Source organism: Brachycentrus maculatus, unplaced genomic scaffold, assembly GCF_059751285.1.
Source record: "Brachycentrus maculatus isolate JH-2025_06_01 unplaced genomic scaffold, ASM5975128v1 h1tg000660l, whole genome shotgun sequence".
NCBI classification, from domain to species: domain Eukaryota; kingdom Metazoa; phylum Arthropoda; class Insecta; order Trichoptera; family Brachycentridae; genus Brachycentrus; species Brachycentrus maculatus.
Genome location: NW_028281395.1, coordinates 500,793 through 528,470, shown reverse-complemented (window position 1 = coordinate 528,470; position 27,678 = coordinate 500,793). Strand labels below are relative to the sequence as shown.

The following is a 27,678-nucleotide window of genomic DNA, read 5'->3' as shown; positions in this document are numbered from 1 at the left end:
TTAAGATAGATAAAAATATGCAAGGCCTTTCCTATCATGAACAATAAATTGATGAAGGCAAAAAAATGTGTATTAACATAATTCGTGAATGCTAAATATTTATTTTGAATGATTGGCCTAAAAATGAGAGAAGAAGAGGCAGAGAAATTAAAACTTATGAATTTGGTTCAATACACCATCTCACACTATATATTCGGCTGTCCAAACTCAAAACACAGTAAGGGACATTTTTTTGTAGTGCGTTTTTTTTACATTTTCGGACTAAGTAGATCTACTTAGTCCAAAAATTATAAAAAAAACGTACTACAAAAAAATGTCCCTTACTGTGTTTTAAGTTTGGACAGCCGTATTGTATATGAGTATATTTACAATCTGACTAGAATCCAACCAGAACATACAAATCCTCGTATCTGTGTATGTAAATAAGTATGAAACGGTATTATTAATAATAAAGGTTTGATAAGGTCGTTTCAGATGGTAACAACAGCTACGCATTGCTTGTAAGAGCGAGACAGTCAGTTTTACTTATCATTTCAGAATACTGCTGTGTTATTTTATCGTTTAACTTTTAAAGTGAATAAATCATTGGTTAATGTTTCACTATATTATCTATCAGCACATCAGCAGTCGTGTGGAGCCCTGAGCCGTTTGTGGTCGTGCGTTGGTGTCGAGCGCCGGTTCCCTGAAGTTTCTCGTTGGCTTTTTCACAATGATTCCCTTAAGAAAGTTGTTAATTAACAAGGTAAATAAGCAATTCATTTCAATTTTGAAGCCAAGTTCAATCGATTACTTTAATATTGGAATAATTGTTAAGGCGTGTTATTGAATGACAGAGGCCAGTTTCTCGTGGTATGTAGATAACATACGTGTACAAAACATTATGTATTCATATCAATTTGCAAAGGAGTGTTCATTGAAATTCAAACATGCTATATTTGCGAAACAACAATTGATTCATTATTAAATCATAGAAATCCATAATCAAGGAACGGGGGGCATTGAAAAAATATCAGGATATTTTATTGCAGAAATGTTTACATGTATGTTATTTTCATTTATCTAAATTTTTGCTTTTTTAAAGATTTTTGGTTTAATAACATTTTTTCTTCTATTAACACAGTGTTATCTTCATTATTATCTATGTGAAGGCAAGGTTATCATTCCTACGGTTTAGGTACCAGTCCAGGGTTATATACATAAAACAAATACATAGTGCAGTGTAATATCACTTTATTTAATTTGGCCCCCTGGGAAATGAACCTGGAACCTCCAACACGGTAGCCAAACGCGCTTACCACTATATTAGGAAGATGGGCAATAGATTATCAATATTACATTTATGTCAATTAAAAAATTAAGCAAGACTTATAACGTTTTATAAAATTTATTTTTCGTAATATATTGTATTTTTGTTATCTTTATATGTATTGGGTATGATATATTAAATTTGTATTATGTAATTGAATCTACCAAATAAAAAAAAGTATATATATATATATATACATATATTTATATACTAATTTTGTGGATACGTGTTTTTTTTCTTATGTTTATGTAATTAAATTATATTTACATTTTATTGTGTTATAATTGGAGATCTTCAAATCGGCTACTGGGCTAAGTCAGATATCAAAAGTAATTTTTATTACATAATTATGTGTTTAAAAAAAATCTAATATTCATTTAAATTAATTTTATTTCAGGTATCAGAGCAATGGCGCTCTACCAAACTAGTGACTGCTTGTCTCACCAGACACCAGTCTTCGGAGGCTGGACCGGTTTTGCCACCCCCTCTTACAACGTTAACAGAAGACGAACAAGCCATGAAAGAAACAGGTAATATATATTTAATAACCTGGCATCTTTTTTTTCGTTTTTTTAAATCTAAACCCACCATCCACCCGCAGCGGTTATTGAGTCCTGGGGGATTCTTTGTCAGCTGCGCATGGAGAAACAATTTTAATTCATTCTTAAGTAAAAAATCTATTCAGATTAATGAGAGGGGAGGAGGATGTATAGATAGAGGTTGACAATTCATCCCCACCCCTTAGGATCCCTATGCCTATTAAAAGAGCATACAATAAATTCAGTATTTTCAAAACTTATGAACAAAGATAATAACTTAAAACTAAAGTAACACAAAAACTTAATTAAAAATACGGGTAAAAGTATAAACATATAAATTACAAAAACAGAAACAAACAAAAAATATAGTGTATACATGAGTGTAGATAACAAATAAATGAAAAAAATATTACATAATTTTCTTAGCAAGTTCAGTGCGTCGAACACGGTTCCCGTGTCCATACAAATATTGCAGCCACGTGTTGAATAAAAATAAGGATTCGTAACCGGTTTCGTTTGTTTCAATAACACGAATATACTTATTATGATGTTTAAATATAAAGTAGAATGTGATTTTGAACAAAGTTCAAGGTTTTCAAAAATTGACGCGGTATGCTATTACTTTGTACGCATTGAACGTGATGAAGAATGATTATTCAATATATTATTTTTTGACATCTCATCAAAGATGAAGAAGAATATGTATGAGCATTTACGGGGCTGACGACCGTCAAAGGCTGGTTTAAGTGATCACTTTACAAACGTGTAACATTCACCAATTCTACCTTCAGATTTTGTGAACAAGTATTTGGAAACACTCAAAATGCTGTAGATTATTCATTAGTTTAAATTACGATTATAAAAATAAATAAAATTATTAATGCTCGTTTGTTCAAAATATTAAATCTCCCACATTTATTTACCGATTGGTTTGTAATTTGGGCACAACGTTTTATTTTAATACGCTCGTGCTTTTATATTCATACTTGTGATGGATAAAAACATGTTTTTTTGATAAACACTTTTTTACCGCAATGGCAGCGCCATTTATTGAACGTAACAGCAATACTAAACGATGCTCATGGCGGACAACATGCTTCTTGAAAACTGCTAAAATATTGTAAACCCATGAGGTTTACAATATTTATGTATGGATGTACAAAATTATAGCCTGTGATTAAATACTACCGTTATGCAAATAAAATTAATTAATAATATTTATCCATTTACGCAGTACAAGGAAGTATCTGACTAAAATTCACTATCCGCTTTATCGGTTACTGAGAATAATGCATCTAATTATTCACTTTAACAACATATCATGCAGGTAATAATATAAGTGGAATTGACGTTTTATTATTCAAAGTACCATTTAATGATTTAAGTTTTGAAAGCAAATGGTTATTTTTATTACATTGCTACTTGTTGCAACACCAATTACAAAAATACCTACATACTTTGAGAGTTTAAGAGATAATTTGTTACTATGTATGAAATAATCAAATTAAAAATATTTATAATTATGAAAAATAGAAATAATTGCAAATAACCCAAACCGTTTAATAATCTCCGTAATATACGTCCGTTTTATATTTTTGCTCTCTACTACATGTCACATTGGTGTTATCTGTTATGCATAATTATTTGTACTAGAATTGATAAGTATTTTTAGAGTTTTTTTGTTACTACTCCGAAGGCTGGACCGAAGTGGTCGCATATTTAAGTTACAGTACCTACCTACGCAATGGCAGCAGAAAACATTTTTTAAAAACTTATGTTGGCAATATTAGAGGAAGGGTTATTTTGAAGAAAAAAATGGGTTCGTTGGCTAACTTCACGGATTCACTTTTTGAATGGAGTACGCTAATTAATGAAGAAAAAAAAACGAAATCGAGTATATAGAAATGTACGTGGATCTTCTTATTGCCGCGCGAGGATCTTCTTCTTTCAAGCACTCTTGTGTCTCTTTCTAGCACATGACGATTTCCGGTCCATCCGGCAACCACCCGGGAATTTGATTCATTTTTAAATGAAGTATGCCAATATTTTTCAAATAAAGAAGTCCAATCTAGACGAAAACATATGTGGAAAGATCTTTTTTTTAAATATGCTTCTGTCTTTCATATTCCATCACCTTTAAATTTAGTCCCTAGATCTTGTTATTCCACCTTTACCTAGTTAGTCCCTAGAGTTACACAAAACCCAGGTATTTACTAGAGATTAATGATAAGTACCTACCTACATTTTATTTAACTGTTCATTACTTGGATAAATACAAATGTTTTTTTCTACGTATTTGCTCACGCTTTAAAAAACCAAGGCAATTTTTTTTAATTAAGGCTAAAGGGGTTTTATTATAATTTATATGATTATCAATTTCATTAAAATAATATCAATGAAAAATTATTTTAAATGAACATTTTTTTGTTAATATTTAATAATTGAAATGTCCCTTTCCAAAGGGGTTGAAAAACCGAAAATGAGAAAAAAAAAATTCCTAGGTAAATGAAAAATAATAACAATTATTTTCTAATTTGTTCACAGTTGGAAAACTAGCTAGAGATAAAATAGCTCCCCTAGTGAGAAAAATGGATGATGAAGGAAAAATTGATGACTCAATTAGAAAAATGCTTTTTGACAATGGGGTAAGAAATCAAAAGAAATATTGAAATTCCCATAACTTTATGGCATATCAAAAATTATATTTAAAAAAATTCAATACAGTGAAAAATTTATACCTATATGGGGTAGTACCAGTCTGCCTCCACGCTCGGCTACCATTCTGGAGGTCTCGGGTTAGATTCTCATGAGCGGGGGTCAAATAAATATAAGTGAATTTTTCACTCTAATATTTATTCAACATTACCCTGGATGGGTACCTAAAGCGGGAGCTGATCACCTTTCCTTTATTTGTTGACAATCAAGATAACGCGTTGTTTATATAATGCAGTGCCCTATGCACCATTGGGGTGCAGATAAGGGTATGAAGAATATGAATAATATTTATGAATAGGTGCATCAAAAAAATTTGTTCTTGAAATAATTATTTTAAGTAATGTTATTGTATTGAACATTTTCTTGCATAAAACATTCATAAAATGACTAACAATTTATCTGTGCTACGACATAAAAACCTACTGTGTCGTGATGACTAGACATGAATCTTAAATATAATAACCGAATATGTAATAAGTAAATTAAAAATTAATAAAAAAATCAAAAATTTGCATACCAGTGACTATGCTAAAATAATGTTAAAATATGAGCACTCACTAGAAGCTACTTTCCAAAATAAATGAAATCAAAAACCGTCTCAAAATATTTTATTATAGATATACATATATATGTGTATGTGTGTAATATCAACATCATTATCGTATATTATATTTATTTGTCTTTATTACAGATGATGGGTGTAGAGACTCCTGTGGAATATGGTGGCTCCGGGTGTAACTTCACCACGATGATGGTAATTGTTGAGGAATTGGCTAAAGTAGATGCATCGGTGGCGGCCTACGTTGATATCCACAACACATTAGTCAACTCTTTGCTTTTGAAGGTGGGAAATGCCGAACAAAAGTCTAAATACTTACCGTTGCTTGCCAGTACATATGTAAGTATTTTAAAACATTTTTAAATTTCGGAAATTATTACAATATCAATAAGTTTTATCCACAAAAAAAGTTATATGGGTCTTGAACCTAGGACCTTTGGATGTTGCGTCCAACTTATTCAGCATCTTATAACTATGAAATATGAATTAATTTGTACTTTTTTAAAATGTATATCACATTTTTCTTTGTAAGCCATTATAATCCAACTAAAGTACTACGAGCTCTGGTACCGGTAATAATAACTCATAATTAGGACGCAGTCGATTTATTCAACAGGTCGCTATGACAGTACAAGAACAAGTGTGTGCAGTCTCCTTTGTGTCAATCTCGTAAGGGTTGGGTCTAATAACATAAACATTCCCCGCGTACACTCCTGCCTGCCCCTAGCGGGCGCAGAGGGTCATAGTACAAATACTTTAGAACTATTGTGCCTTAACAAAAGTATGACTTTAGTCAGGGGTGTGCTAAAGGGTTCTTGGAGGGACTTGAGATCCTCATTTGAAATTAAGTGTAATCAACGAGCCTCTTGTTAAATTAAGGAAATGATTATTATATTAGGTATTATAAAATTTTATTTTTTCACTTCAAGAACAATGCACCTATAGTTTTTACCCTAAGTCTAATATTTTCATTTTAACTTACCTAAAAATCATTTTTCAAATAAAGTTCACAGCGATCGCTTTACACATTATGTAATATTTACCATTCTACCCAAAACTAAAACATATTTCTAACGTTAAGAATGTAACTAAACACTTTGATAGCTGTACAAAATCACGGTCGTTCCTTATCAATGATATTTTTAGGTAAACTGTTTGTCAACCAAAACAACTGATAATATCCAAATTCATACAACTTTTGTAATTTGTCAGTTTACTAAGATAAAATTAATGCGTAGATAAAAAAGATATATGATAATAAGACTGCAGAATTTTCTAAATATAAAAAGAACAAAGTATTAAGTAAAAAATAAAAATCTTATTACCTATTTTATTTCCTGCAAAAAATATTTTTTCATTTATCTATTCTACATACAATATCTACCACAAAAAATACAATGCGTAATATCATTATGGTTTTTAAAAAGTCAAAAGTTGTCCGCCTTTTTAGTATACAAGTTACAGCGTGTTTGCTACTGTGCTGGAGATCGATTCCTAGGGGGTAAAATAAATATAAATGATTTTTTTTTACTGTTATGGAAGCGTACGACTGATGTCCATGTAAGAAATAATCAAAATAACACACACTACTTCAATGCAACATAGTGTCCTATGCGCTATTCAGTGTGGATAAGGGTTAGAAGAGAAACTGATTCAATATTTTAGTTTATTCACTCTAATACACATCATTTTAGGGATTTACACATGTTAAAATTCAAGACATTATTTATTGATTAAATTGAATTTTCAGGCTGGTAGCTTTTGCCTGACGGAGCCCCTTTCAGGATCAGATGCATTTTCACTGAAAACAACAGCTAAAAAAGATGGAGAACATTTTGTTATCAACGGATCTAAAATGTGGATCTCAAATTCAGACGTAGCCGGTATGTTCCTGGTTATGGCTAATGCTGATCCATCAAAGGTGAGATTTAAAATATTACTCAAAATACTTAACGTTATAACTCATTTTCTGGTAGACAGGTTTGCAAAAATCAACTTCAATCATAATTTAATGTAAATCTACTCAATCTTACAAATCTTTAAAAAATTTAAAATACAGGACCCATTATTATAATTTTTTCCATCTTCTAAATATTTAGAACACATTTTTTTCTAAAGTATCAAAAAGTGATTTGCTAAATGTTTAAAGTGAAAAGCAGTGGCAAATGTAATAAACTTATTAGAACAATGGCTTATTCATTTAAAAGTTTCATTAATATTTCCATAAGGACTTCAAACAAATGTTCAATATTTATGCAATACAACATTAGTCAGAATTAGATTATGAATGACTCGTAAATATTAAACAAATCAAACAGCTATTCAAAGCTACAAACCTTGACTGTTCACACTAGTCTGTTTTTAATCGGTTGGAAGATATTACTTTTTTTTATAAACCTGCCAATGAACACATCTACTGTACAAGAAGTTAGTTACATAATAAAAAAAATTAAAAAAGACTAAATACTGGCTATAAATAGAAAATGTTTTTTTAAATTTTTTTTATTCTTTTTCATTTCACAATATAATATATAACAAGTACAAAAAAATATATGAATACAAAAAAGATCCCACAAAGGCATGGCCTGTGTGTGGGTATATATTATATTTTAAGTTATAGTAAAGGGCACTGGCAAGAATACAATAGATATTATCAGAAATAAAATTAGTTACGGATGCATTTTTTTTTTAAATAGCTACAACAAGAACTAATTTATAATACTGATTGTTTTTGCTAATATACGAAAGAATATCAAATAAAATGTGTCGAGTTGTGGTCCCGTGGTTAGTATTGCGAACTCTTGAGCCGGAGTTTCTGGGTTCGAACCCACGCTACCACAATTTGATACCTATTTGTAATAATGAGCCGCTTAGACTTACAGAAAAAGTATGAAATTTAGGTATTATTTATTTATTTTATTTTATTTTATTTTATTTTATTTTTTTACTCAAAATGTTGTAAATGAAATTTAAGTATTTTTGTAAATGACAAAAACACAAATATTTCTCTTTTACATAAAAAAATATATATGTTTTTTTTTTAGGGATACAAAGGTATTACCTGCTTCATAGTTGAGAGGGAGGCTCCCGGATTAACAGTCGCCAAACCAGAAAACAAACTGGGAATCAAGGCATCCGGAACCTGCATGGTGCACTTTGACAATGTCCGCGTCCACGAATCAAGTATTCTGGGAGAATACGGAATGGGCTACAAGTACGCAGCTGGCTTCCTGAATGAAGGCAGAATCGGTATCGCCGCACAGATGGTAGGCTTATGCCAGGGATGTATGGATGCTACGATTCCATACACGTTGGAAAGAAAACAATTTGGAAAAAAGATTTACTCTTTCCAGGTAACTATTTGCGTATTAGAATTCAAATATATAGCTTAACACACTATGGATGGGAAAGATATTTATACCTTTTCGGTCGATTGATGCTTAAAGACGGAAAGGGTATTTTTATTTATAGATTTGGCATTGAATTTATAAAACTCCATTTTAATTTATATATTAAATGTTAAAATCAAACACCTAACCTTTTTACAAACTGTTTACCTTCTGCACTAGCCTCATTTCAAAGTCAGAAAAGAAGGAATTACATATTTAATGTTTTTATATGAATAATATGTACCAATCTCGTTAAGGTCTTAACTGTACATAATTACATAATTATCAAATACCATCGCCAGCGTAAAAAACACCTGTCCTAAATGTGTTAAAAAAGTCTTATTTAAAATTAAAAGATAATCTTGCATATAATTTTAACTTTTATTAAGCACATTTTAAGTGTTAAATGAAATTATTGATTTCATGCTTTTTTATTTTTTACAGGGAATGCAATTTGAGATAGCGCATATTTCTACACAATTAGAGTGTGCAAGGCTCCTGACATACAATGCTTCTAGGATGAAGGAAGCTGGTCTTCCTTTTGTTAAGGAAGCCGCTATGGCGAAATACTACGCTTCAGGTCAGTAGTCATTGGATTATGAAAACATTAAATGAACAATTGAGTTATTTAAATATTGCTAATATCAAATGTGTCACACATCTAACGGTTAGTGTTAGTTTTCTAGTAAAGAAATATGTAGTTCAATAGTTCCCTTTGAATCCAGGTTACGAACTTTACTCTTGTGATATAATATAGATTCAACACAAATTTGATAGGTATATTGATAACAAACTGACTAGACTAATAATGATTCCAGTTGGCACTTGTATCAATACGGTCTGTGCATTGTTATAAGAACATTATGTTGTTATAGTAAATAATTATAAAGGTCACAGATTAAAAATGATTATTATTGACTTTGTGCTTAATATAACATGTCATTGAGTTTCTTTGACCTAATCAGCATAATATTACATAATGACAATACATATAAATAAGATAATAAATATCTCGCAGTTAATATATTACATAACACAAATATTATACAGAAAATTAATATTAAATGAACTTTTAAAAACTCCATACAATCCCTCCATCACAATCGACAAACTACTTTTTCCTAAGCTTAAACTTATCATTCTAATAGCCTAATTCGAGATTTTTTTTTGATAAGTACTCAATAAATTTAAATAGCTCTCTCTTTAAATAATAGTGTTTTATTTTTAATTTAATATGTTTAAACATATTAAATATACCACTATTTCATACTGATAGTGATGTTAAACATAATTTTTCTATTGTATCAAACACAGTTTTACTAAACACTTTTCTTTTTTTTCTTCAGAAATCGCTCAAACTCTGACGTCTAAATGCGTGGACTGGATGGGTGGGGTTGGTTTCACCAAGGATTTCCCTCAAGAGAAATATTACCGTGATTGTAAAATTGGGACAATTTACGAAGGAACCAGCAACATGCAGCTCCAAACTATTGCAAAGTATATCGAGAAGGAATACACTAAGTAAAAATGCCACCTGTCAAAATATATATTATATTTTATAATCACAACAGCAAATTATAAGCAAAATATTTTGTATACAACCCAACCATTGTTTTGTGCCATATTGTGAAAATATTTTAATAAAATACAAGCATATAGTAATTGTTTTTACTGTTTTCTTGTTTTCCACACTTACCATACATCTTTTGTTTAAAGTTGCCGGCACTCACGTTTTTTCATATTCATGACGGTAAGAAGTACTGATGATTTGCATCTGATGGTGCATAGGGCACTACATCATATAATCGCAGTGTTAACATGAATATTATTAATACTCATACAAAAATTTATAGTTATTTTAATAAACACACTATCCTATACCGACATCCGGAGCATGTGTAAGACGGAAGATATCGTGAGGTGGGGACGACAACGAAGGTGATACTGGAATGATCATGTAAACAGAATGTCAGATGACAGACAGTATCGCCCTCCAAGGAATCCCTGAAGGACGCAGGCCCCCAGGCAGACCTCCAAAAAGGTGGAAAGACAGCTGAGAGTCAACATCCCAAGAGCTACAAGCGGAAGCACAAACAGATCCTTAGGATCTAGAAAAAGAAGAAGAAGAAGAAGACTATCCTAATAAAAAATTAATTGAATTAAATATTTCAGTTAAAAAAATTATATATCTAGAAGCAAAATTGCCTGTTTTTAATATTTTGAGGATTCTTTTCTTTTACTCCTCTACTCTACTCTAGTAAGTTACTCTCTTACTTGGTTCGCTAGACAAGACATTAGTTGCTGATTGTTTTGTTTAATGATAATTTATAATGATTATTGATTTAAAAGGTAATTTCATCATTAAGTCTTACAATATAACACATTTTGGACGTGTGTTTTTACGCCTGGAGGCTGCTGGTAACAGGATTTAATAATTTTACTGATTTGATGTGATAATTGTAAGATTGGTACATTATATTCATATAAAAACATTAAATAATTCCTTCTTTCCTGACTTTGAAATGAGGCCGGCACAGAAGGTAAAAATACCCTTCGCGTTTTTAACCATCAATCGAACGGGTAGAAATACAATTTCGTTCGGATTTATTAAAATCTTAGCTTATTTATAGGGTAACGAATTTTCATTTTAATAACATGTGTGAGTACATGATAATAACTTTCATAGCAAAAACAGAACGTAAAAATAATTTTAAAAAATAACAAAGTCTTTTACAATTATCAGGTTGACCGTACTAATAATATGGCAAATAGCCGCAAGTTAAAAATACTAGTTTTGAGATAAACAAGTTTAAAGTTAACTTAAAATGATGATTTTTGACAACACATGTATCAAATTAATGCAATTTTGCGGCTATTTAGATAATGGATATCTCGGTAAAGGAAGGAGATACAGAAAAATCTGTGATTGTATATGGTAGAGGCTAGTTATAAGAATGCTTCGAGCCGTGATAAGCCTAATAGCCGCAACTTGAGTTATGGCTAGTTTCCTTCACACATTAGCGTAGCAGAATTACAATTGGTTGATTGAATACCACTATTAAGAATGTTGCGAATTTGAATTGCGGGACATAGGATATAAATAATTTTAAAAATAAAAGTTTCTAGTTTTCATTTTATTTCAACAAAAAACAGGAATATGACATATATTTCTAAAAATATAAAAAAGGATATTGTACATTTTACTCTCAGAGTGAAAAATAATTTGAAACTTTACAATTTATTTATTACGATCTTGTGGCAAGATGAACCCGACCATTTTAGCCGTCTCTGCTACGGTTCTCTCACCTTTTCCTTTGTACTCTTTATTTATGGCCAGATATTTCCTGGTACTCTGCAAGTAGACCATGTAGGTGTGAGCTAAGTACTTTGCCTCTTCCTGCGCCTTGCACAGCTGAAGGTCCGTCACCTGGTACCTTCTACTTTCATTCAGTACATATCTAGCAGCCAGTGAATCTTTAATCTTCTTCTCCGAGCTTGCTTTTCTAATCTCTGACAACACCTGTCTTAAAACCTTCGGAGCGCTTGGTAGCTGAGCCATGGTTCTGATATTTTCAGTGCTTATGAGATATTAAGCTTTTTAATCAAATTTGCGGTTATGAATTCGGTACCGTCTTCGTATTCTGGTTCCTTTTCTTGTTTCACCCAAAAGTTTTCGGTTATATGACTCAAAGTATCAGGGGGGAAAATATGGATTGACGTATCGTTGAAAATATCGTTAAACTTGAAGCTATTCACTAAACTGAATTCTTGTACGTAAGAAAAAATATTTAAAATATAAGGAACATTGTTTTCGAGTTCCTTTTGCGACTGAGATTCAACGAGAGTTATAAAGCTGTTGCATATAAGAACACAATTCTTCAAACCCGTGCCCCAATTATGCCACAAAAAGTTGTTTGTCAATTGCTTGGGACAGTGTGGAAAGTAAACTATAGTTATTCCTTCACTGGACAATGTGTGTCTTCCTTCCTCGTTGGTTTCAATAAGAGTAAAGTCTAACCCTTTTAATATTTCACACTCGTCACTGTAAAATATAGGGTCATGTAACGAGCACTTCACTTTAAAATGTTCTCTGAGACACAGCACTAATGCGAGTTGATATCGAGATATGGTGCACTCGCCTATGTGTCCCAGCCCTAAACACAATATATTGCTTACTTTAGAATGTTTTAACACTTGTAAACTTTCTTTCAAGGTGATTATGAAAGATTTGTAGTAGTCTGATGTTTCTAAATCGTCTTTAGCAGTATTCAACCGCCTGAAATAAAAGAACAAAAAATAGACATTAAAAATCAAACAAAAAAAAACCTCAGAGGCAAAACATTTCTCTGTAAATTCAAATAATAAATGTAAGTAATTCCATGAAATAAAATTATTAAATTTAATATTTTAAGTGACAATAAAGATAAAAATCAAAGATACCGGAATTCGAAACCATGAAATTATAAAGATACTTTAAAAGAAATACCTTTAAGAGTTTCGCACACATACGAAAAACTCTTGAAAATTTAATGAACACAAAAGTACAAAACGAGGAGAATAAGGTTTTTGGTTATGCAATTTTGACTGACAACTCCTGAACCAGTGTTACCAGGTTATCATCTTTCAATTGTATTATTTATAACTCTAAATATAAAATAAACGAATGTATAAGGAGTATTATCACTGTTTATTTCCATGAAAAAAAAATACGCTTTTCATAATGCATATCTCTCAAATTAATTGAATTCGCAATATGTTTAGATATATAACCTTAAAATAACAATAACAAAAAACAGGGAAGCCTGCAATATTATTCACCTCAATGCCGTTCCCGTGTCAATTAAACAATCTTCAAAAGAACCTCCGGTAACAAAAGGTGATATTTGTTTAAAGTTTTTAGATTTTCCTTTTCTTCTTTGGCGGACAATACGAAATCCGTCCGATGACACTTTATTGGCAGACATTGTATTTTTTAATATTTTTTTCACGCTCATTGTAGATTTATAAATGGCCAGGTAAAATTAAATTAGTACCTACCTATCGAAAAACAAAAAATGTCATCTGCAGCTTTTTTTTAATACCATGGGTACATGAATACATTTTGGTTTTTAAAAGGAAAAATTGATCACGTTGCTACTACGACTACCATCACTCCGCTTCTCAAGGGGGTAAGCAGATATAATGGAATGCAACACTTGTTTGTCCTGACATGCATTCTTAGCTCTCAGTACATTTAATACTACATGCCTTCCGTCACGTTGAGTTTGGACATAACCAGATTTCAAATTCTAACCAATTTGGTCACGTTTAGTCTTTTTTGACAACCCTTTTATCTTCTCCCATTCACACTTGCCAAATATACTTTCTTAGCATAGTTCCAAACTTAATTGTTTCTTAATGTCTTTAATTGCAATATTTTTATCTGCAATGTATTGATTTTCCACTATTTGTCTAAGGTATTGCAACATCAACAAAATACGCTCTGCTTTCATCCTTCTTGGCGCATTATCTTCGATAAATTATCATATAACCCTGCAACACTTCAATGCAATGCCCTATGTACCAATGCAAGATAGAATATGATTCTTTATAGAAAAAGTTTAATGAAAAATTAGATGCATTAAAAATATGTTTATTGTAATAAATTATTGTTATTATGTACATAAGTATAAATAAAAAAATTATAAACATTTATTTTCTTTTCATTTTACGATTTTTCTTTGAAAGCGCCTGACTTGGTTCGCTTATTGAATCAGAAATATTATTAGATAAAATATGTTTTCTTTTAGACTTTTGGTGAGAAGATCCCGGAAAAACGTCAGTCTGTTTCGAATCCTGCTTTATTTCCTCTCCAACTTTTTGTTCAATTATATTATTATCATTGTACCTTGTAGATGAACTATTTGCAAAATCACTTTCACTATTGATTACTAAAGGAAAGGACTTTTTTACTTTCTTCCCTTTTAATTTTTTTAAGAAGTTTTCTTCGTGTTGTTCTATTCTGGTTAATTTCCCATTCAACTGCAATCCATGCCTGGCAGCTCTAAAACATAAAATTTATAGTAAAACTATCACACAAAATAAAATATATATATTTTAAATTTGATAAACTGAGAGTATGTGTTAGGTTAACAAGTTTTCAAATCAATAAAATAATTGGTATAAATTTGTCTTCTAAATAGAGACTATACTTAAATAGTGACAAATTAGGCATCCTTGATTCGAGCCAACTTATGATATTCCATTTTTAAGGACTTAGAAGTAATAATATCGTCATAATCGTCAATGAAAGATATGTAAAAAATAATCCGTTGCAATGGTAGTTAGAAAAATGCAATAGAAGGAATCAAATGATCTTAATTAAATTATTGCATTAATTAATTCATTCAAATAGTAATTAGGTTGTACATAATAACTGATTGATTACTTATTCAATGATTAGATATGGTTGACAAAAGTCAACTAAGTTATATTATGAAATTAATTTAATCATATTAGACCTTTTTTTGGCTGTCAAAGTGATCTAACGATACACTTGATTATCATGATTACAATTACACTCAGACCTTACTTTGCGTCGTAGATACGTTCCAAAAGATTCCCCGAAATTTAAACAAAATTTAAATTTACAAAACGGGAAATTACCTTTTAGAAATTTTAAAAATGATTCTCTGAATAATAATTTTAAAAAAACAACACAATTCGAAAAAACAACGACGCATAGCGAAAATGAGTCTTAATTTAGTAATGACGCAAAGCGGGGTCTGAGTGTACTTGAATCCCATCATTAGTAAAAGAATATTATAATATTTGTTGTTGATACAATGATTACCCTGATTTACAATCACGCTACAAAAAAAAAAACTAGAACCGCTTTTCTGATTTAAGTATCAGAAAATTAATATGCATCATTGTTTATAACATTTTGAGTATGTCCAAATACTTGTTCACAAATCTGTATTATCTCCACTAAGGAGTTATTTTTTACATTTTTTATCATGATAATGGTGTCGGTTTGTAGTCCCGGACTCTTGAGTCAGAGTTTCTGGATTCGAACCCACTACCACAATTTGATACCTATTTTTAATAATGAGCTGCCTAGGCAGAAATAGTGTGAAATTTAAGTATTTTTGTAAATAATAAAAAAACCAAAAATTTTTCTCTTTTGAAAAAAAAAAACTATAATATTGATTGTATGGGTAAATGTTAAGTGACTTTTAAACTTTAGAGCACATAATGTCTTAACTGTTACCATTGCGGATAACAAATTAAAGTTTTTATTATTATTATTATTATCTATGTCTTAAAGTTAGCAAAATAAATAAATGTATTAATACTTGTGAGCAGTTCGTCCCCCACAAGCAGCAAACAATTCCTCGTCTGTCAATTTGTGTGCGGTGAATTTATTAGTTTCTTCATCGCTAGAACTATCATTTTCATTTTTCAGTATCATTGCTTCTATAGCGCCATTCGTCAGTGTTGCCCGCTTGGTAAATTTCTCAGAATAGATTTGTTGCGCCTTGGATGATCGTTTTCCCTTCTTTTCTTTGACAAATTTTTGGGTCGAGATTTCCAAAATACCCTCATTCTTTGTAATGATTGATTCCACTTCGCCATTTTCAGTTTTCTTAATCTAAAATAAGCCAAATTTATTCCATAGGTAATAAAAAGATACACAAATATTAGTTTTAAATTTTTTTCGACACAAAAACATTTGTGATATCTCTTAGTTGTTCACACCATCTATTTATTTTTCGTAAATTCTAAGGAGGTTATATAAAATAAAGTGCTAAAAATTCATTTCATTTCTGTCTTTTCTAGATCTTATTATCTCAGTTAAATAATGTTAGGTACCTCTATATTTTCTGTTGCCTTATCGTACAGTTTCTGCCACCAATGATTGGTAAATTCTTCGGCAATATCATGACCAATACCTCCCGATCCATGCTTAGGTTTAGGCTTTAAAGCTTGAACTATACCATCTTCTGATTTGCCTAATCCTTTACCTAAAAACATACCGTATATACATGTTTAACGAAGAAGAAGTAACTCATAAGCAAGGTGACTAAAATCGCAGTAATAACAATAAAAATGATAAAATACCTTCAGACCAGCCATACTTCTCGAGTTGTTTTCGGGCGAAATCCATTTTGACAAGAGTATTTGATTCCCGTATCTGACGAATAGAATATCTAAGTAGTATAAATTATAGAATACACATTTTATATCAGCACTGATTAAATTATTATAATCAACGATCCACGGACTACTAATAATATAAAAATCACAGACTGCTAGACTACTGATTTATACACAAATTATCAAAGATATAACATGGCGAAGTTACATCACAACATAACCTCAAAAACAAAGATTATATACTGTTATATACTAGCTCAAAAAGATTGAAACGTCAATGTCAAAACCACATGCTGGCCCTACGTCATTTCTAGGAATGGGCTATTCAAATATTTTTCGTCCGATTACGATTATTGAAATCGATTATGATTTCCAAGTCGATTTTTTATACACTGTGTGTATTTTTTTGGGAAGCACGAATTTTTTTTGTAAACAATAACGATTTTGACCATCCAAATGTATGAAGAAGTTAATCTCATTTTTCACCCTTATCACATATTTTTTACAAACATTGAAACTCAAGGTGTGGATAAAAAATGGATATATTTGGGAAAAAGGGTAGATTTATTCAACATTTTCCAAATGGTTATTATCTTGTCAGAAGTATAAAACTCACCACATGCCACATAGAAAGTTCTGTACATAAAGCGTTTATCTTAAAACCCATTTTTTTAGAGTTCAATGTAAAATAACATTTAACATGATTTTGATAACTAATATTATGAATATCTTTTAATATTATATAAATCTTCATATCAAAATGTATTATTTATACAGAAAACATTTTGAATATTGCCAGTCTTATAGCTATGAAGCAATATCTTCCAACTAACCAAAAAATAGACTAGTGATGCTTGTAGCTGTTTGAAATTAGTAGTCAGATAATGCTCCTACACATAAATGTGAGTATAAAACAAAACATGAGGAATTGCATCAATGATTAACTAATTAGAATATACAAATTGATGACAGAAAGAAGCGTTAGGAAGTGGGATCATTTAAGGAGTTGAGGGGGGAGGAAAAGGATTTTGGGAAGGAAATAACTCTTATAAAAATATACAACTCATAAGAAAATAGTAGTCGAATGTATATAAAATGTCCAAAAATTATTTTAATTTCTTCTTGTTTTTGAGAGCGGCGATATATTGCTCGAAATTTTTCTGTACTTCGGGGCTCATTGCTCTTGAAACAAAGTTCTCTGCATCCATATCGCGTGTGGCTTCAAATTCATCAATAATTTTTCTTCTGAATATCATTTTGGTGAGGCTTCTGGCTTGAGAGTTGATTTTACTAAAGCTTGCAATAAATTTCTCGGATCTGGCGATAGCATCGGCTTTGTCAGTTGCAATTTCATCTATCATCCCAATCTAAAACAATAAAACAGAAAAATTGTATCATCATCAAAATCACAAGTACAAAAAGTAGTGGAAATATGGATAACATGAGTTATTTTCTTACATCTGACCTAACATATTTTTAACAACACTTTTATTTACTGTGGATAGCAATCAAAAAGTTGTTAAATGGAATAATTAAATATTTTTTAGGAAATTGAGTATCCTTTAAGATTATTTAGTTAATATGATTAAGTAAAATATAATTTTTTAGATTATATGTCAGCCTCAAAGACAATGATATCAGTAAAAAGCTAAAACAACTGACAAAGTAAAAATCATCATTGAATCAAAATGGAAATAAGTGAGACATATAAGTAGTCCACTTGCAAACCACGTTATGTTAAAAAAATAAAGTTTTTTAGCCAATGGTGGCAGCCGGTAGAATATTAAATCTTCTACCGATTGGAGCTTTTTTGAGAGATTTTAGAAAGTGAACTATCGATCGGTATGGCGAGGTTTGCAAGTGTATTGATTTTTCTATTCCACTTATTCCTAACTTAACGAGTTTTTGCTGATTATGTTAAATATGGACGTTAATATTTTTCATTTTATACTGATTGGAGCCATTTTCAAAAAAACTGAATTTTTTAACATAACGTGGTTTGCATGTGGACTACTCATATAGCTAAACAATCAGGAAAATAGTGGACAATGTAGTTGGTGCCATGGAAAAAAGATGGAGAAAGGATATAAGAAAGATATAAGAGATATAATAGGAGTGGGGTGTCAAAAGGAAGTATAAGACAGGAAAAATTAAAAGGCTTTGAGGCAGGGCTTTATCAAGCAGTGGATAAATATGAGCTGAGAAGAAGAGACCTTAAGAGCGTCCTCTACAGAGAAAAGAGTTCCTTGGGTAAGAGCCATCTCAGCGATCCGTGGAGAGATGGTATTCCTCATAGTGTTCTGAAGAAACGGCGGGGCAACAATACCCAAAATGGCTTCATTCAGGCCGATAGTGTAGGGTCCCCCCACTATTACACGGTACTCGCAACACATGGCCAACATACATCCACCAGCAGGAGAATGACCCTGGATTAAGAAAAGTAATAATCACAATACTTGTAATAATATTATTGATTTGGGATGATTGGGATGAAAAAAAACTACCTCAAGGGCGCTTATACAGATATGAATTGTGATATGAAAATGATAATGAGATATTAACAAATATTAAAGAAAAACATCTTCAATGAGCTGAGTCTGAGGGGTAGAAAGTGAAGCTGTCATATTATCGCGCCTTCTTCTCAGTCTTCTTAGGCTGGAGCATGGCCAAGATGTTGGGCAGAATCCCTGAGCGATGGTAGCACCAGAGAGCAGCTTGTTGAGCTCCCCGTCATTGCGGATGCATCAACTGCAGATGGCAGGGGGTGATGCTGGTCATCTCCAACACCTTGGCAGCCAGGTACTCCATGACTCAGCCTATAATATTTCACTGCCTAAAATATAACCTACAATAGGTATAAAGAATTTCTTTCATCGATGGGTACTTTTAAAATTTTGAACATCAATTGGAAAACTTTACGTGCGGTTATGGAACATGATATTCTAGAAAACATGGGTTTGGGATATAAATCAAAAGAGTTTGTAATACGGTGCACAGTAACGAAATTTTATAAAATTCCATATCAGTTGTTAATTATGTATTACCCATTTTCCCCGACAGAGATATATTATTATAATACATTTTTAAATATAAAGTATGAAAGTGTTGAAAGTGCCTGGAGTTATTTTATTCCCACTAACCTCAAGAAACTTGTATATATTAGTAGTTACAATTTACATATATTAGTATGAGTACGGGTATGCAGCCCCTAGGTGCTTTTCTACACTAATGCAACATATATTTTTTTATACCTATATTGAAAATTAAAAAAAATGGTTTTAAATTTAAACCGATGATTGGTACATTTATGTGGTATGTAACGCCTCTACTATACTATAGAATTTGATGTAATAAATAACTACTATACTGTGCGACTTTCATATTCATTCAATATTACCCTGGACTGGTACCTGAAGCGGAGGTCCTGAGCTCATCACATGTACCTATGTACCATTGGGGTGTGGATAAGGGTTTGATTTGATATTGTGCGACACATGAAATTGGACTTACATTAATAGCTGCAGCAGTAGGGTATGAAGTTCCAAATAGTTTTAACCAAAGATCCTGAAAAGCTATCCAATATGTCCGTAAATCTTTGGCATCAACTTTGTACATTTCCATAATGTCCATCCCTCCAGAATAAACTGTAGGAAGAGCCTGTTAAAATAAAATTACACTTAAAAAAACCCTTTTAAGAAAGAACTTTTTATATGATTTTTTGAGATGTAATTATTTATGACTTAAAAACGTAGAGCCCAAACCTTTGCTTGCATCAAACCCCTCTCAAATAATAGCTGAATTCACTATGATGCTTTTAAAACATACTCCCACTTCCCATCTCCTTGTGTACATCTATTTGTCCTGACATACATTTTGCGCTTTCCCAATTTCCCTACATCTGGTCATGACAGTCATACCCGTTGACAAAAAATTCTCATTTGCAAAGCAGTTTCAGCCTCTCTAGTTATATTTATAATACTGTTAATCAGATATTGTTTCCTTCAATAAGCTGTAGTTCTTTTTTCAGTGTCCCAGGATATATAGTATGTTTCAATTATCACAGATTGATTAGCCAGTCAAATGGAAACCAGTAGTGCCAAATGTATGTGTCCTGCTTATTAGCTGATGCATAAGTAATTTTTTAATAAAGCAAGAAATGGAAATATCAATTGATATAAAAAAAATATATGTCTACAGGTTTAAAATGCTGTCTAGTTTCATATGAGACATTTGTGCTTTTATGCACGACTTCAAACTACAATGGTGTCCGCTAATGTCTCATAAACTTTGACACAGCCAGATTTCAAGAGCTGATTGATTTCTATCACCCATTTACGCTTGTCACTCTAAATATACTCACAGAAGTTAAAACCATTCCCTTAGATCTGTTATTGGATAGATCATCTAAAGTTTGTCCAAGTTCTGTTACGAGTTTAAAGTTTAGAGCGTTTACCGGAGCATTCTGCATTGTGACGGTCGCTACTCCAGTTTTATCATTCACTTTCACATCTAATAATGATACAGCTGAACTCATAGCTCTACTGTTTTCCCGAGAAAACAAAACCATCTCCCTCATTGCCAATTTACCAAACTGGCGAAGAGACATCATGTTTCCTGAAAAATTAATAATTTTTAGCATAACTACATTCAATTTATCCATAGAAATGTATTCACATTATGAAGTTTATATATAGTCCATTCACATATTGTCTTATCAATAAATTGATCTTTCCTGGCAAAACATAAATACCAGTTAGGTAAAGGTTTATTTATTTTGGGTAATACTCAACACAAATATCTGTATGTTTAGGAAAAGACACTTTGAAGCCTTGGAGTGTTTTCGTACTGCTTCAAAGTCTATGTTTTTTTCCAAATCATACATACGTTTATTTTAATCAGATTTATATATACGTATACATAAATAAAATTTGTGCAATTCTTCAGTAAAAAGTTAAATTTAATTTTCGTAAAATTCACAACGAAAATTTATTGGGTACCTTTATCAACTTAAAATATTTGGGTAAATAATTTTACAAGTCTTGGGGATTTAATCTAATTTCATTATTTATTTTTGGGTCTCTATTATTTACATATATATTTATATAATCACCTACTACTGTTGTGAAAATAATCTACAGAACGTTATATTGATATTCGGTTTTTATTTTACGTACAATGATTTTAATCTTCGAATAGAGGTTAGGATTTAAAAAAAAAACAATAATATTATAGTTGCACACCTAACTTTCTCCAGTCAGCCCACAGCCGTTCAAGCCACGTTCAAATCGTTCAAACTAAAATTCAAGGTTCGGTCACTGTAAGTTTGATAAAAGGATTTGTGGAAGTTAGATATGAAGAGAATATACACTATTTACTCTAACTGTCTTTATCTTCCTAATATAATCTGACGATGATAAAAAGAGACAGCACAATTATTGCTGAGAGATGGAACATTTTAATACTACATAAATGAACCTAGCTATGTTTAAATTATGTACATATGTATCATCCTAATGATTTAAAAAGCAGTCATTTTTTAAAATGGAGAAACCGATAGATTTCGTTTGGGTTTTTGTAGATCCCTATTCAGATATATCTGCACTTTGAGGAATTTAACTATAGTATTGATGGAGGCGCCACTGTCGCCATTTAAAGAAATACAAAATATGTTGGTATGTACCGAGCTTGCGAACTATGTTAAAAAAAAACAAACATAATATATGACATATTGATAAATGCGGATTGATGCCCTCGATGATAAATAACTAATAGGTATAATTTTAAATCACTAGGCTAAGTGTACCTAAACAGTAAAAGATGATAAATATATTTTTCTGCGTTGATATTATTTATAATTCACCATCGCCAGTTTAATTTTTACTCGTATGACCTTGTACAGTAAACACACTTATCAAAAGGATGGAGGCTGGATAGATATGTGTATGTATTTAAGTAAAGGTGATTATTGATGAGGTTTATATGCTGAAATCTAAAAATGTTATTTTAGTTTGTGCGCATGGTCTTATTTTCATATACTTGTAATTGTATCTACCTACTAATTTTTGTAACCTACCTTGTCATATTTTTGGTCGCGGTGTTTTCTGATATGCCGATATATCAGCCGACCACATCAGTCTCACCGTAGTAAAAAAGTACATGATTATTAAAATAATTGAAAGTTGTAAAGTGCGTATGTTTTTTTTTTATCAATTATTATTTCCATGAGTAAACAACCTATGTAGTTATCTCAGTGTTTGATTTAAAAGTATTTCAAACTAAAACCATATTGTGTAGTTACCCTATTAAATGCATAACAAGTTCTCAGTTATGGTGTTTGAAAGCACTGCAACGGTTTCTGGTTTACCTTGGCAAAATAGCACCTTATCCGCTATAGGTGAGTACCTATTATTGGCAGGTTGGTAAAAAGTTGATTTTTAGAATAATGATATTTCAAATACAGTTCATATATTAACGATAAATAAAAAAATAAAGAAGTAATTCAATAGTTTAGATTCTTAGATGGTCAGCTGGAGTGTCTCTTAAGATGGAGACTGTAAAGAACGTAACACGTTACGATGCGAGCATTCAGGCAGTCAGTACACCCAGCCGAGCGCTCCATCCATAGTTTCGGATGCTCAGTGATGCTCGCCGCGAGCGATGTTACGATGTTATGTTACGACGAAATGCTCCGGTCAGTCTCCACCTTTAGAGACAACATAAAGAGTTCACGCATTCGTGGAAGCCTGGGTGTAACATACATTAAAAGTGAGGCAGAGGAAAGGCAATTGAGATGGTATGGGTACATAGGACGCAGAAAACCTGTACATATTGTGAACCAGGCAATCATCATGGATTTTCCTCGAAAGGCATCTCTCTAGAAAAGACCAAAAATTTCATGGATGCTACAGAAAGATAACACAGCGTCAACCAACATTACATTACATTTTATTATTTTAATGCACTTTCTTTAAAAAAATCAATTTTCAATTTATATTTTATTTTATTTTAAAATTGTGCGCGGAGACACGTCTGGCCCCTCGCGCGGCTGATCGCTTATTGAAATGGATGTTTGCGAGTACCCCTTATGGGCGCATTTAACCATTTTTTGTATTTATTTTTTAAACCCCTATATTCTGAGATTAATTATTATTTTACTGAATAATTCATTTAAAAAAAAGATAATTCGTAATTCTTGGATTTGAAGAGGGAATGATTTTGGAGAGGGAATTAGATAGAATTATAAGTTAACTTTTATAATATTATCCAAGCTGGTTCTAGATATTTGTTTTTTATATAATATAATATACATACATGCTTGTATGATATAATAATAACATGTAGCTTCCATCATTAAGGATCGTTTTTTTTTATTTCAATTCACTTTCAATTATTTTAAAGTGTTCAATGGTTTCATTGTTTTCGGCAAATTTCGTTTTTTCGTTGTAGATAATAACAATACAAAGACACAATGGGACAGAAATATAAAGCCAGCATTGCTAAGGTTGTGTGAAACTGTATGTAGTACGAATATAATGATCACAACCTCCACTTTAAAAAATGAAGTTTTTATTGTCCTTTATCGTCTCGAGTAGGTAAATAGGACACAACACGAAAATTATAGTTAATAATATCAATTATATATGTTTATCATATATTAAGTATAATAATTTAGGTTGAAGATGTAGCCTGACTGTTAGACAATAAGCGATCGATGGGCCGAAGGAGTTTTGAAGTGAAGACAAAAATGAACTCGTTGAAAAAATGAAAAAATGAAATGAACGTTCAGAAATGCTTCCATTTTTTAGGGTTTTATTGACTCTTTATTAGAATGATCATTCGATTGGTGAGACCTTCCTTCACATGCGAGTTCTCGGCATCATCTATGGTAGAGTTAAGTACTTTTTTTTTTATTTGTCAGAGGCCTTCATGAAATACAATATTTAAAAAAAAATAGCTCCAAAGTGGACAAAACCCAGAAGTGTATAATATGTTCGCTTATAATTTTATTTTTTCTTACTTGCATTAGATAACTTTTCACCGTAACCAACAGAACATATCGTATTACATATTTACTGTAATAAACGCCGATTTTCGACAACGAACTGAACAGAAAATAGTATATTTCAATAATGGCCACATTAGGACTTTGAAGATGACCGTAGAAATATAGTTAAAATAAGATTTATGAAATTAATGAAAAAACTCAAAAATAAACAGTATATTTAGATTTTCCAAAAAAATAGGTCAATGTTTTGAACAAGGCAGTTAGTTACATGTTGAACAAGGCAGGAATAACATAGAAAAAATATAAGTATTACATAGGTTTTAAATTTGTTTTTTATTTACAATCAGCATCGTAACAATATATTATGGGTATTTTTTAAAACATTTTGAGATCGATTAAATTACATAAAGAAAAAAAATATGTTTTCAATCCACTTGTTTGTTTTATCAAAGACTAACATTTACATAATTACCATAAAACGGATTGACGTAATCTATTGTTGAATTTTGGATTATGTGAACCGTTCAGTTGTAGGTCACACTGCACTGAAAGTAATGTATGACGTTGACAAGGACAGATTTCAACATTTGAACTAAGTATTTATTTTTATTGAGTATCATAATTTGACTTATTAATTTGTTTATATACTTTTAATTAAATGATGGCAATAGAAAAATCACGAGAAATTAAACTCAAAGAGAATTGAAAAAATAAGAGTTACCCACCCATCCTACCCTGTTTTCTCATATATTAGGTAAACAGATAACGCAATATAATATCATAGAAAATTTCAAATACAAAGGGCGTTTGTCCACTACACGAGATTTCACCGTCCGGCAGTCCAGTTTTGAAAAATGAAAACGACTACGACAGTTTAGCGTGATCGAATTTACGCGTAACGTGTTCACGCACCGATCAAGACCGACAAAAGCACAAGCCGATTCAAGCCAATCATCATTTTAAAAACGCTTACTGACGTGCCGGACGGTAAAAATCCGTGTAATTCCGGGTAGTGGACAAGCGCCCAAAGGCTTTAAAACCAGGGTGCTATATATGACAAAAATAATGATAATAAAATGTGTATATATCAGTTTGGTTATATAAAATGAATGAGTGAATAAAAAATAGGAACACAACTTTATAAGGCAAATGTAGTTGAAAATGCGGACAGAAAAAGACCGAATAATACTAAGCATGATCAAGTATTTCAAATACTTGAAAGTGATCAGTTCAGGAGTCGGAAGAATCGGCGGGTATGTATGAGGAGATTTATTTTACAAAGACAGATTGATGATTTACAAAGACAAAAGTGCATAAGTGAACGCTTAAGCCAGACAAATGGAAAAGGTCATAAGGATGTTCAAACATCCATGTTCTTTCATATTAAAAAAACGATACATTTCATCACAAGTTTAGACATATCGCTCTCTCCTTTCAACAACGTCGTATATAAAAAAAATAGATTTTTCAGGAGATCGTTTATAAAGTTTTAAAAATATATTAAAATGTATTAAAAATAAATATCAAGCCACTTATTGAACTTTTTACTGTGCAACAGATCTTTTAAGGTAAAACCTGAATGTTTTTTCTCCATTTGAAAAATATTTAGTTTATTTAAAAAAAAAACAATACCTTTTCTTCAAAATGCAAAAACAACACTTTCTGCCCTGTATCGGGTAAATATTAAGTTAAAAATATGCCGCATTTGCTGGGATATGGTAGGTACATTTTCTGGGCATTCCGAAAACATGCACAACTGAAAATTGACAATTATTGATACATGACGTTCTTGAAAGGAGTGAGCGACATATGATATTAGTTACACTTGTTACACAATGCTCATTTTCCAAGGACCATAATTGAGATCTAACATTGAACTTTATTGAACCCCGTAGCGTAAGTATTATTTTGAGAAGGAAGTATAACGCTGTTGCGTTTGTCTCTTTAGAAATGCTTCAATGCCATCCATTAGCGCAGACAAATTATTATTTAGTACTAGATGCTTTAGATATCAGATTATGATATTCATCAGCAATACTCTGATTAATTGTACCAAATTTATGGTTCTCTTGTTTTGGGCTATGAGGAAATGCGTCTTACAAAATTAATGCCGCGGGCTATTCGAATATTTTCTACAAAACGAAATAGCACACAACACGGGGATATTTTAATGTGATACCTACATAATTATATCAACAAGTAATTTATTGTTTTTACTATGAAATATCATTGACTAAAATCTATTTCGACGCTGAGCCTATAATTAATATCGTACTTTTGTTTTATTATTTTTTTATTGCGGCACGTTATAGAATTTAACTGATTAATACATAATAATAAAAAATGTGAATATTATGTGTTCTTCGAAATTTTTTATTTTTAGCATTATCTCTGTACACATGGGGGAAGTCGAATCAAACACACCGCATGATCAAATCAAGAAAAAACGTGTAATCAGTTATCAGCACATATACTTGTAGTAACCAGAAATAATTCATCTTTACTCTATCTACTTTTATTTGGATGTATGCAAATCCGAATCCCGGACTATTTTTACAACATGGGAAACGCCTGAAAACATAGTTTGAACATGTTCATGCAGCTTAAAATTTAATTACAATAATATAGCTAGAGAGAATGCTCATAAGCATGCGTAATTAGTAGCATGTGTATTTTTACCTTTATACACAAAATAAAAAGAGTTTTCAACATTTTGAGTGTGTCCAAATACTTGTTCACAAATCTAGATTATCTCCAATTATAGGAGTTATTTTTCATAGTATTTTTTGACATCTCATCAAAGATGAAGAAGAATATGGAAGTCTGGGCATTTACAGGGCCGTCAGCCCCAAAATGTTGTAAATAAATTAACTGGTCAAATTATAAGCTAAAATAATAAATATGAAAATTATATTTTCTGGCTTTTCTCATGTATGTGATTATAATCCAGAATTCGGACCTCACATACTAATATAAGAGTTTCTGCTCAAGAAAAAGCTTCTTTTCATCTCACCAATAGATGTATC

General features: G+C 31.3%; 5 protein-coding genes across 6 annotated transcripts; 1 reads left to right on the top strand and 4 right to left on the bottom strand.

Annotated features, from left to right (window-relative positions):
- Positions 1 to 625: 625 nt before the first annotated feature.
- On the top strand, positions 626 to 10,175 carry LOC148300730 (short/branched chain specific acyl-CoA dehydrogenase, mitochondrial). The gene is made up of 8 exons (XM_088274379.1): positions 626 to 742; positions 1,704 to 1,836; positions 4,390 to 4,490; positions 5,252 to 5,458; positions 6,870 to 7,040; positions 8,164 to 8,472; positions 8,953 to 9,088; positions 9,855 to 10,175. Exons 1-8 carry the CDS (start codon positions 710 to 712, stop codon positions 10,031 to 10,033), a joined length of 1,269 nt encoding a protein of 422 aa, XP_088130505.1. The 5' UTR covers positions 626 to 709; the 3' UTR covers positions 10,034 to 10,175.
- Positions 10,176 to 11,627: 1,452 nt separating this feature from the next.
- Positions 11,628 to 12,067, bottom strand: LOC148300729 (protein FMC1 homolog). Its single transcript, XM_088274373.1, has one exon. The coding sequence runs from the start codon at positions 12,065 to 12,067 to the stop codon at positions 11,747 to 11,749; it is 321 nt and encodes a 106-aa protein (XP_088130499.1). The 3' UTR covers positions 11,628 to 11,746.
- LOC148300728 (SRR1-like protein) lies at positions 11,628 to 13,475 on the bottom strand. The gene is made up of 2 exons (XM_088274371.1): positions 13,327 to 13,475; positions 11,628 to 12,784 (listed from the first exon to the last, which is right to left on the bottom strand). The coding sequence occupies exons 1-2, from the start codon at positions 13,470 to 13,472 to the stop codon at positions 12,088 to 12,090; spliced, it is 843 nt and encodes a 280-aa protein (XP_088130497.1). The 5' UTR covers positions 13,473 to 13,475; the 3' UTR covers positions 11,628 to 12,087.
- A 649-nt stretch (positions 13,476 to 14,124) lies between these two features.
- LOC148300727 (G patch domain-containing protein 4) lies at positions 14,125 to 16,875 on the bottom strand. Its single transcript, XM_088274369.1, has 4 exons — positions 16,612 to 16,875; positions 16,363 to 16,514; positions 15,846 to 16,141; positions 14,125 to 14,551 (listed from the first exon to the last, which is right to left on the bottom strand). The coding sequence occupies exons 1-4, from the start codon at positions 16,655 to 16,657 to the stop codon at positions 14,200 to 14,202; spliced, it is 846 nt and encodes a 281-aa protein (XP_088130495.1). The 5' UTR covers positions 16,658 to 16,875; the 3' UTR covers positions 14,125 to 14,199.
- Positions 16,876 to 17,190: 315 nt separating this feature from the next.
- On the bottom strand, positions 17,191 to 21,943 carry LOC148300726 (enoyl-CoA delta isomerase 1, mitochondrial-like). Of its 2 annotated transcripts, none has more exons than XM_088274368.1 (5): positions 21,758 to 21,943; positions 21,008 to 21,261; positions 20,158 to 20,304; positions 18,861 to 19,073; positions 17,191 to 18,014 (listed from the first exon to the last, which is right to left on the bottom strand). In XM_088274368.1, exons 2-5 carry the CDS (start codon positions 21,254 to 21,256, stop codon positions 17,754 to 17,756), a joined length of 870 nt encoding a protein of 289 aa, XP_088130494.1. In that variant the 5' UTR covers positions 21,257 to 21,261; positions 21,758 to 21,943; the 3' UTR covers positions 17,191 to 17,753. The 2 variants fall into 2 exon arrangements, with proteins under 2 accessions (XP_088130494.1, XP_088130493.1); XM_088274367.1 differs by having other exon boundaries at positions 21,888 to 21,943.
- Positions 21,944 to 27,678: the final 5,735 nt, after the last annotated feature.

What these genes read in the sequence shown, in the direction of transcription:
- LOC148300727 (XM_088274369.1), bottom strand. Translation starts at nt 16,657, where the DNA reads ATGGATTTCGCCCGAAAACAACTCGAGAAGTATGGCTGGTCTGAAG. An exon ending in AGGCAACAGAAAATATAGAG is followed by an intron (nt 16,142 to 16,362) that starts GTACCTAACATT and finishes GGCTTATTTTAG; the next exon opens with ATTAAGAAAACTGAAAATGG. An exon ending in GGGGGACGAACTGCTCACAA is followed by an intron (nt 14,552 to 15,845) that starts GTATTAATACAT and finishes TTTATGTTTTAG; the next exon opens with AGCTGCCAGGCATGGATTGC.
- LOC148300728 (XM_088274371.1), bottom strand. Translation starts at nt 13,472, where the DNA reads ATGTCTGCCAATAAAGTGTCATCGGACGGATTTCGTATTGTCCGCCAA. An exon ending in GACACGGGAACGGCATTGAG is followed by an intron (nt 12,785 to 13,326) that starts GTGAATAATATT and finishes CTTTTATTTCAG; the next exon opens with GCGGTTGAATACTGCTAAAG.
- LOC148300726 (XM_088274368.1), bottom strand. Translation starts at nt 21,256, where the DNA reads ATGATGTCTCTTCGCCAGTTTGGTAAATTGGCAATGAGGGAGATGGTT. An exon ending in CTACTGCTGCAGCTATTAAT is followed by an intron (nt 19,074 to 20,157) that starts GTAAGTCCAATT and finishes TTCTTAATCCAG; the next exon opens with GGTCATTCTCCTGCTGGTGG. An exon ending in CTGTAGAGGACGCTCTTAAG is followed by an intron (nt 18,015 to 18,860) that starts GTCTCTTCTTCT and finishes TTATTGTTTTAG; the next exon opens with ATTGGGATGATAGATGAAAT.
- LOC148300730 (XM_088274379.1), top strand. Translation starts at nt 710, where the DNA reads ATGATTCCCTTAAGAAAGTTGTTAATTAACAAG. An exon ending in CGTTGCTTGCCAGTACATAT is followed by an intron (nt 5,459 to 6,869) that starts GTAAGTATTTTA and finishes TTGAATTTTCAG; the next exon opens with GCTGGTAGCTTTTGCCTGAC. An exon ending in AAAAGATTTACTCTTTCCAG is followed by an intron (nt 8,473 to 8,952) that starts GTAACTATTTGC and finishes TATTTTTTACAG; the next exon opens with GGAATGCAATTTGAGATAGC.
- LOC148300729 (XM_088274373.1), bottom strand. Translation starts at nt 12,067, where the DNA reads ATGGCTCAGCTACCAAGCGCTCCGAAGGTTTTAAGACAGGTGTTGTCA.